Genomic DNA, 10941 nt, shown 5'->3' on the forward strand with positions numbered 1-10941 from the left:
TGCACAAACCCAAAACTTTCAAATTTGGATCAATACCAAGTGTACACTTTACGAGTTGCTTATTGACGCAGGAGCGTTTTCCTCTATTTTGGAATTTTCTTGTGAATGATGTTTACAAGGTTGACTTTCTTTGGTCTACCTTAAAACGGTTCTGAAGGAGAAAACTTTGTCAAAACGTTGAAATAAAAATCCAATGAAACTGTCAACTATCCAATATTTTAGTTGATTTAAATATAAAATATTATTAATATATACCAAAAATATTTTTTTTATTTGAGAATTTGTTGGTAGATGCTCATACCATGAGAACATGACCATTTAAATATTTCACTAAAAGAATCTCACAATAATAGAAAAAATTAAATTAAAATAATTATTTTATTAGGTGGCAGATATTTTTAAATATTTCAAATGAAAATTTTCATATTGTAAAATAATTATTAATAAAATAAGATTTTTATTTATAAGATATTTTGGTAAGAAAAAAAAGTACAGTAGAAATTTTATAAATTGATACTCGATAAATTAATAAATGATATAATTAATAAATTTCGTCAGTTTCGAATTAGGGCGGTTCAAAATATGATAAAAATTGATAAAATAATACCCCTATATATTAAAATAGAAGTCACTTTAGTGAGGTCCGGTGACGTGTCGCTCATATGTGAAGTTTCAAAAAAATTGTTATAATTTGATTGGTCGATTGTTTTTAATTTTTATTTATTTAAATTAGATCTAAAATTTAAGGTAAGTCTAAAAACATTTAACATCACCTGCCATATAATCTAAAGAATATTACAAATAATAATTTATGGTAACTAATTCTCGAAATTATATAATGATTAATAATGTTATATTTATTACTTTTAATATTTATAAACTCTAAAATATAATGAATGAATTTTTATATAAGATACTTATAATAGTTTTATACTCTACTTGATGAATTGTATTCGAATATAATTATATAATAACTATTTTAAATATTAAAAAATCTAAACATGTTAATTAATATGATTTTAAATTATTTATCGTTGTTTACAGAATAAATTTATCAGAATTTTAAAATTATTTATATAGTGTGATAAATTATTTATAAAAATATAAATTCTACTATATACTGATTGAGAAGTCACATAAGTGATTTTTTATTATGTGTTGATCATAAATAAACTCTTCAAATTGTTATAATTTGATTGACCGATGATTTTTAATTTTATTTATTATAATTATATCTAAAAGGAAAGGATAATTCAATTACCATTTTCCAAATAATCTACATAATATTAGAAATAATTATTTATGGTAACTAATTGTTGAAACTATGAAAGAGTAATAATGCGATCAATTTTTTTTATATATTTATAAATTACATTAAAAATAAACAAAAGTGTGTATTTGAATTGATATAATGATTTTATATTTGTATAGAAAGAATTATATATGTATATAAAGTATCATAATAACTATTAATGTCTAATAATTCAATGCATGCTTTATAAATCATTTATAAAATTCTAAATACATTTATAAGAATCAGACGTTTTAAATTATTATAAGAGGTTCTAAATCATTTATAGAAGCTTATACATTAATTTATAAAATGTATCTTGAAAATTTATACTCCTATTACAATATTTTGAATTTTTTTCATTTTCAATGATAAAATTCCTCAACTATGTTTACTTAGTGTAGAAACCCATATACTAAAGATTTACTGGTAGTAATAGTAATTATGACATGTTAGAGTTTAATTCATTAAATAAAGTTAGTTTATGGAGTTTTTCGTTAAATACTTAGTTTGGGGGTTTTTACCCAAAACAAACTTAGTTGAGGGGTTTTAACGTTAAAATTCCTTATTCTTTTCTCATTATCTATTATTTAAATCCTTATAGTGGGATTTGTTTTATCAAAAACCAGTTGCAATCAACTAACGATATATTTTCTTTTCTAATATCATGCATTTAATATTTAAATATATATATATATATATATAGCAAAATTTGAGTTACCAAAATTATGTATATATTATAACAAGAATATCTTTAAAAATTTATTAGAAGATATTCTATCTCATAGCTGAATTAAAATTTATTAGAGGATATTATATCTTATAACTTCTCTTGAAAACTAGGTCATTTAGAAATTTAAACTAATTTGCTATATAAATATCACACCACCCCATTAGTTTCACGCATCTATCTTTTAACTTTTCATATGTTTTTGATCGTTTTAATTTAAATTCTACTTTTGTGATCTTGCGCAGGTGTATGATAATCAATAAGTAACTCATAGACGGGAACACCATTACTGGTAATTTTATGGGGGATTCTTCTTCTCCGTTTTATTTTTGTTATCTTCTTCTCCATGTTGTATCTCTATCTATATTTTTGCATCAGTAGTGATTCAACTAATAAAAAGAGACGACTCTGTTTATCCAGGAACTGATCATCCCTTTCGGAAAAGGTAATTCTCTTTTTTATAAAGTTAAATCACTTATCAAGAATATAATATAAGATGTCTATGCTAATCAAGTGCAATTTATTTATTGTGCGTGATCCTCTTCGGTACGTCTGAGAGCCAAAGGTAATCTCAAAGCTTTTTAAAAACTTTGAAACTCATTAACGTTGTCCTATCAATTATATAATTTGTTATCTTTTGGGGATTGTTTACATCTTTAAATATTTTTGTTAGAATTGCCTCTTTTTTGACTCAAGCTTAGAGAAGGAAACCGTAAATCATCTCTCTTGTTACAATGAAACCAATGATAATAAATCTCAAGTAATTCAAATCTCTCTTTTATATTTCATGGCTGATTTTTTTATTGGGGTTATGCGTGAAATATTTGTTTTTTCTCAATTATATTTTTCTCATGTTTTAAGATTAGTGTTAAATGTGATCGTTTTCTAAACGTTCTAATGTATTCTTTGTTCATATAAACATAATATAAATATCAATATGTAACTTCGAATCTTTCATATTAACCATATACATGTAACATAAGTATTATTTAGTTGTAAATCAGTAATTATCAATTTAATATTAATGTTAATGCCCACCTAGTATTTTTAAAAAGATCAAATGTAAATATTTAGTCCTATTAAAATCATAAACTAGTAACTTGTATATATAATTTATATAAGTATAAATAATATATTGTATTAATTTTAATATTTAGAATATATTTTATTTCTATTTTTATCTAAATCTAATAATATTTTGATTGTACCTAATAAAGTTATCTCTGAAAACACATTTAAATTGCATGAGGATTGAATTTATAAATTCTAATGAGTATATAAACATGTGAATCAATTATTTTTATCATGCAAAAAATATATTTTTTATAAATTAATAGCTCTATAAATTAATACAATTCTATAGTTATAACATTATTAATTTATAGAGTTCTTACTGTATTGTGTTCAGATAAAACTGGACAATACATACACGAACATTTTGCTAATTAAATGAAACACACTAGAAAATGGAAGATAATCCAAACCCAAAACTTCCAAATTTTGATCTTTACCAAGTGTACCAAGGCTTTTATCTCTTTTGGAATTCTCTCGTGTGGCAAGCCACGGAAGGGAACCATATATAGAGCATGCTTAGCACGTGTCAACATCAACCCAATATGTCGCTTTTATAATCTTTTTAAAATTTACAACTAATGTTAATAAAACGAATTACCCTGAGCATGCATACAAATGTTTGCGGCACCAAGGCAATGTACATGTCCAATATTTTTTCTCTCTTTTCTTTTAATAAAAGATAAAAAGAAAGATGCTTTTGCAACGACTACAAAAAGATGCTTCTGCGAACGCTCTTAAGATCTCGTGGTCGTGGAGGTCCATTGATTATAACGATAGTTAAATAGTTCTTTCTTTTATTATGCATAACCGCTTCACTTACGTATTCTATTTCCCTTTTTCATTATATATTTGTATACATAGTATCTCTTTCACACTCACTAAGCCTTCAAAGTTGTATCCTTAACAACTTTGCTACTTTGTTCACCAGTTTCCATAAACAAACACTTGAATTTCACATCTTCTTATATCACTTAATTTTTTTTCATGGTCTCTAAATTTTAAGTGGAGCACAATGGAAAAGGTATAGGAATATAATTAAAGACGAAGACACGTTGGCTAGATAAATAAGCTCATCCAACTACAAGGGATAGTTAATGGTTAGACTGGGTATCAAAGTACAATATAGAAGTTGTGGGCGAATTGGAGATATGTTGAAAGAAGTTAAAGCTATAAGTATAATGCTGGTGGTCCAGTTTATTTTCGCAGGAATGTACATTTTGTTTAAGCTAACGGTCGATGATGGTACAAATCTCAGAATCCTCGTGGCTTATCGTCTCTCCTTCGCCACCATTTCCATGCTTCCCCTCGCCCTCATCTTCCAGAGGTTTCCTTTTTGTTACATATTGTATATAATTGTTATTTTTGCATTATATTAAACCATATATTCTTATATATGCCAAACCGGATTTAAATACACTTTGGGTTACATATTCGCATCACGACAGTTCTTCAAATTTTAGGGGTGATAGACAAATTAAAAAGATTTTAGTTCAAAAATAATAATAATTTTCGGAGGCTATATTATGTAAATGATCTCTTAAAATTTGGTGTTTATAGAACAATGTTTTATTTGCTCATTTGACCATGACCGGCTCTGATTTGAATGACCATGTTGGAATCTGGCGTCCAACAGATCTACTACATTAAGTCATACATTTGTGTGTGTGTGTTCATATTCAATAAATTAAATACTCTGATGTTATTTCAATCAATTTTTTTTGTTTTTGGACTCTATGTGATCAGGGATAAGCGGCCAGAATTTACATGGAGACTGCTCTTTCTAGCCTTTCTTTCGGGGATGCTTGGGTACTTAGAACTTAGTACAGTAATTTCATTTGAACTGTTACTGACAATCATAAACTATTATAAATATATACATGGAATTTTATAGATGATGTGATTCATGTATTTGACTTCTTTACAGAGCGGCGATACCAAATTTTCTCTATTTGCCAGGACTTGCTCTTACATCAGCTACCTTTTCGACTGCGGCCAGTATCCTTGGTCCGTTGATCACCTTGGTATTGTCAGTCGCTTTTAGGTAAAGCACCGCACATCCAATGCTAAACAAAAACTTTTTGGAAAAGTATGATATATTCATTTGGTTCCCAAAATTATACTCTCTCCTTTTCAAATATCTGAAATTTTAGAATTTTTTCTGTTAAAAATTAGATGAAGTTTTCAGTTTTCAATGTAAAACTTTTTGAAGTTGTACAATATTTATTGGTATTGTGCAGTTTATTTTATTATTGGTTGAATTATGATTATATTTGGATAATTAATGATGGTTTTGTTAGAAAATTTTAAAATGAAATATTTTCTTAATAAATAAGCACAATTTTAAAACATTATCTAATAAAAAATGGAAGGAGTATATTTTAGTTTTTTTTTCGTGTTAGAATGGAACTTCTTAAAACTAAGAGAATATGAATCAAGGGGTTCATCTGCAAACTTGGCCTGTCGAGAAATGAAATGAAAAGGCTAACTAATGATATAATTCTCATTTAACAGGATAGAGACTCTTCGGCTGGGAACGAACGAAGGGAGGGCTAAGCTTGTGGGGACGTTGTTTGGTGCCGGTGGGGCTCTCGTATTTGTATTCTATAAAGGTGTTGAGATTCATATCTGGTCAACACACGTTGACTTACTTAAAAACTCGAACGCTGGTCAATCTTCTGGCCAAGCCACTGAGAACCACCACATCTCAATTCCAGGAGTTCTTATGGTTTTTGGATGTAACGTTTCCTTCTCACTTTGGTTAATATTGCAGGTAAGTGCTGCTTTTTCATAAACCAAACGATTGTCTTAAAATAAGAAAAAGAAATCTAACGTATTCGACATGTTTTATGTGTGATTGTGTTTCAAATCTGAATAGAAAATTACCATATTACTTCCTAGACATTTAATTTATATTGATAACTACAGCTAAATACATATTCTTTGTGAAGAATACACATGTATTTTTATGTACCCATTAATATATATATATATATATACAATATATAATTTAATATGTTGAAAAAGAACCTCTGTATATTGGTCAAGAATTTTCTTTCATATTTTTGGCGTTGATATGATGTTTCAAGAGACGTAATTTTTTTTCTTTACAGGCAAAAATAGGCGATCAACTTGGAGGAAGTTATTGGAACGTAAGTCTGATGAATGCGATGGGAAGTTTGGTTTGCATGATTGTTGCTCTCTGTTCAGAACGTAACTGGAAACAATGGCGATTAGGATGGAACATCAGCCTTCTTGCTACGGTTTATTCGGTATAAAACAATCTACCCAATGATTAAGGATCATTTAAGACGTGTTTGTGTATACTTGATACACGTTTTTAATTGAATATCTTGTCCGTGACTTGTAGGGAGTCGTGGTCTCAGGAATGGTCATACCTCTTATTGCTTGGTGCATTAAAACAAAAGGACCGTTATATGTTACGATGTTTAGCCCTATAAGGCTTGTGATCGTAGCCCTCGCCGGATCATTTGCTTTAGAGGAAACGCTTCATTTGGGAAGGTACACCCAAATCATGCATGTGTTTCATCAAACTAATGTTTTGTGTATGATATATATAGTATGTAAATTTCATTCTCTTTTTATTTTGTGGAACGTACAGTATAATTGGTGCAATGATAATGGTGGGAGGTGTATACCTAGTTATATGGTGTAAAATGAAGGAAGCGAAGAGTGCCTCTGCTACATTGGACCACATTGAAACAAACAAGAATATCAAAGAAGTGAACCTTGGCAATCTCTCAGCAATAAATAATAGAGATGACCCGTGAACCAACCATATAGCTGCATCATCAAATAAAGTCCGTAGAAATGGAATATATATGGACTACTAGATGGAGAATTTGGACAATGTCTTTGATTTTTCACCCTGACTTCAATATTAAAACACTATCTATAACTTGCTACTTATATCTCTTAAAAAGCTATGTTCTATGTTATATCGTGAAAATTTCTGTCAACTAATTCAAATTGCTCATGATACAAATAGAGTCCTAAGTGTCTAGCTATTTTTAATCGGCTTAAATTTAAGAGCATCATTAACGATAAAACTTTGTAGAACCTTCTTTCACATGTATTATATTGATATACTCCTATATAATCTTTTTTATTAAACTTTAAAACAAAAAGAACTTAACCAATGAAACTGGAAAAGAACAAATGAAAAGAGAGTATCTCGAAATTGGTTGAAAATCTCTCGCTCAAAAAACATTTCTTGTGATTTTCTGTCTTTCTCATTTTATGTTACTTTACCTGTTTGCCCGTTTTTCTTCTCTTTTATAGAAGACTTCCGACTTCTTTCAATGAATATGTAGCTTTTGCTATTTGTTCATCTTGTCATTTGGGAGTCGTCAGATAAAAGCAAGGTCTTCTCTGAATTTTCCTTAGAGACCAGTTCGATTCGGTTCATGGCATGGCTCCTATAGTGGAATTGGATTAGTGTGGTTTAGAGCCTTAATAAGAGTGTCATGTTTGGTCCTTCAATAATTTCAACTGTGGATGTTGACGTTCCTTTATGTCTTTTTATCATGTTTGGTTCTAAATTGTATTGTTAAGTTCTTAGCTTGTATATTTGTTTATGGTTTTGGGGGACTTGCAGTTCATCCGCCGACTTAATCTCTAGGGGAGTTTTTTATTCGGATAGATGTTTATGGGGATTGTGTGTGTTCGATGGCTTTGTCATTCTACCTTGTAATGTTGTTATGATCAAGGAAATTTACCAAAGAAAAAATGATTACTTTCCATCTGTAGTAAAGTTCTCTAATGTAATTGTCAAAAAAGTCTAGTTATAAAAAAATTATCATTGTCTTCTTCCTATGATAGTTCAAAATTTCAGGTTTACGACTATGATTACTTTCCAACATGTAGTAAAGTTCTCTAATGTTATTATGACCAGTGCAGTCCCAATATATTTTGTGGCATGAAGCATAATTATAAATAGTGGCCTATGCTATTTAATAATATTTTTATCAACATACTATATATTATATACAATATTTTATTTTTAAGAGAAACATATTATTGTTTAGTCCTGCATAAAAAATTTAGATGAATAGTAGACTATTAAGTGATATTGTACCTATAATGTTTAGTGTTTTTAACAAATAATAAACACATTTTAGTAGTTTCTTGAACCATTTTTTTGTTAAAAGGTTTTAGAGAAAAATATTTTTGAACCATTATATTCTAACATTAGTTTCTTTCTCACATACACATTCAATCACATTACATTCTTCTTTACTTTCTATAATTTCATATGCAATGATGGAGATTAGAAAACACCCAATAATAACAAATGGTTATAAATAGCAAAGATAATAGAAACAAAAGAAATAACAAATCAGGTGTCCAAAACAAAAGATAAATACAATGTGAACATAATATAAAAACAGAGACTTTAATAGTTTAAGAAAAATCACAATACAGAAAAAAGAATACTTAAACTAAGAAGTCAAAAACAATATTTTTAACCACTCAGCTATATTAATATTTTGAAAATGTGGCCTCAAAAGTTATACTTTTTTTGTGGCCTGAAACTCTTGCTTCATCAGGCTTATGGAAGGCACGGGCCTGATTATGACTATGATTACTCAAGTTATGTGACACGTCAATCCATTGGCATCTTAATAGTCTAGTTATAACACATCAAAGGAGACTAAAAATAATTTTCATGGTAACACGTATGGAAGATAGCATAAACGTAAATGATTTACCTTTTAAAGCTTACTCTTTTAATTTGCTTCTGCTTTAATAATAAGGGGATGTTGGAAATCGGATCAAATTTACTTTCCTGCAAACTAGAAGATTCTTTTAGTACAAAAATCGATTCACATAGTCTGCATAAAAAATATTGTACTTGTCTATTTAAATTGACGAGTGATCTAGGAAATCCGCATAATATTAATTCTGATAAGATAATTATTTATATATTTCTAATTATTTTTAGAAAATAAAATAGTTATATATTTATAATTAAAATTAAATAAATATTTATAATTTTACAAAATATTTTTTAGATTTTTTTTATAGAAATTGTGGATTATCAGGTATCAACTGTTTAAGTTCGACACAGTTGGTTCCACATAAAATAAATTTAATCCGTATCTTTATTTGCATCTCAAACATTTTAAGTTGGTCAGCGTGCATCTGCCTGCGGTAAATTAAATAGTAGGATCTTACTAATTAGTATTCCTTTCTTTTTTTTGATATAAGTCGTTTTAGAGAAATTTTTTTGTTTCAAATTATATGTCGTTTTCGGTTTTCTATGTAAAATTTATTACTAATTAATATTGTCTGACCAATGATAATATATCTTCTACTTTTTTATTGGTTGAATAGTGATTAGGTAAATAATTAATGATGTTTTTGTTTAGAAAATATAAGAAATAAATATTTTTCTTAATTTATGTGAATAGTTGTAAAACGACTTATATTTAAAAAGGGAGGGAGTGTGACTCAAATTTCCAACTGTAATTAATTGGTATCGGTGAACCATTAATCTAAAATAGTGGAAGAAAATAAAAAGAAGTAGACACTTTTGCAGTAGTATTAAAGGGATCGATAACGATAGGAGAGGAATATGCGCGGCACATGGACTAGCGGTCAAACCTGGCAACGGTGACATTTCTATAAACATTCACAAAAGCTCACATTAAAGGAGAGAGAAAGAGAAAGAAACCAGAAACAATAACAAAGAAGATCTAAAGAAAAATAAGAATGATGAAAAAGCAAGTGACAATAGTGGCGGCTCTTCTGATCATAATGGCTTTTTCTTTCAACTTAGATATGGTTGCGGAGGCTCAGTTAGGCCCCGGAGACTGCTACGATGGTTGCTCCACAGGCTGCGTCCAGCGCGACTGTGAGCACTTTCTTCTTTGTCAATAAGTTTTTCTTTCCCTTTATATGAATCCTAGATGCTATAAAACATCGAAGCTTAGTCTCAATTTTGATTCGAGATTTCTGGTTACAAACAAAAACAAAAACTGAAAAACATAACCTTCTAATATTCTCTTTTCTTGTCTCCAGCGAGAAAGATGGCCCGATGCGATCGCAAGTGCTCCATTCGGTGCGGCCCAGGTAAATTAATGAAACCGGATCCTTACCAGACCGGGTTGTGATATACTTTATATAGTCGATAGCAACCATAACCGAACCGGGTCGGTTAGGTTTGTAGATTATCATACATGTAATGTACATAAAACCATGTTGTCTAGCAGAATCGGATCATACGATGTGGCCCGCGGCATGAGTTTTTGGAGCTGAATGAAAACCAAAAGCGGACTTGGAACTAATGTGTTTTTTTTTTTGTAATTGCAGATGCTAAAAAGGCAAGAAAGACTGGTGCATAAATCTTTATATCCACGATGATCCAATTAGATTCAATGATGTTGTAATCTCCGTTTCATAACTGTATCGCTTCAAAACATATTTCCTATTGTGTGTTGTTATCGTAATCAGTCAATAAGGCAATACAGCTACAATGCTTGATTTCACTTCTAGTACAATAATGTATTAACAACTTTGAAATGTAATGAAAACCGGACCAACCGGTTTACTAAAAGGCTGTCAATCATAGGGAAGGGCATTTCGGTTTAACTATGGTTTGGTTTGGGTTCAGTTTGGTTTGGGTTATTTGGGTCTAAGAAATCTTGAACCAAAGTCAATCCAAATTAGTATGGTTTGGTTTAAGTTTGGTTTGGTTCGGATTTACTTCAGTCCGGTTTGTGTTCGATTCAGTTTTAATTTGGTTTGGTTTGTGTTTGGTTCGGTTTAATTTGGTTTAATTTGTATTTTTCACTTCAACCGAATTAATTTTTTAGTTTTATTCTAG

General features: G+C 29.2%; 1 protein-coding gene across 1 annotated transcript; it reads left to right on the forward strand.

Moving 5' to 3' along the window:
• Positions 1–3705: 3705 nt before the first annotated feature.
• Positions 3706–10671, forward strand: LOC106367480 (WAT1-related protein At1g25270-like). Its single transcript, XM_013807264.3, has 9 exons — positions 3706–4419; positions 4839–4901; positions 5020–5136; positions 5607–5865; positions 6206–6364; positions 6463–6614; positions 6715–9969; positions 10137–10187; positions 10428–10671. Exons 1-7 carry the CDS (start codon positions 4190–4192, stop codon positions 6881–6883), a joined length of 1149 nt encoding a protein of 382 aa, XP_013662718.1. The 5' UTR covers positions 3706–4189; the 3' UTR covers positions 6884–9969; positions 10137–10187; positions 10428–10671.
• Positions 10672–10941: the final 270 nt, after the last annotated feature.

Source organism: Brassica napus, chromosome A9 (assembly GCF_020379485.1).
Source record: "Brassica napus cultivar Da-Ae chromosome A9, Da-Ae, whole genome shotgun sequence".
NCBI lineage: Eukaryota > Viridiplantae > Streptophyta > Magnoliopsida > Brassicales > Brassicaceae > Brassica > Brassica napus.

Excerpts from the sequence above, each read along its gene's own strand:
- LOC106367480 (XM_013807264.3), top strand. The coding sequence starts at position 4,190 with ATGGTTAGACTGGGTATCAAAGTACAATATAGAAGTTGTGGGCGAATT. Across the intron at positions 4,420-4,838 it reads CTCGCCCTCATCTTCCAGAG|GGATAAGCGGCCAGAATTTA; the intron begins GTTTCCTTTTTG and ends CTATGTGATCAG. Across the intron at positions 6,365-6,462 it reads TTCTTGCTACGGTTTATTCG|GGAGTCGTGGTCTCAGGAAT; the intron begins GTATAAAACAAT and ends CGTGACTTGTAG.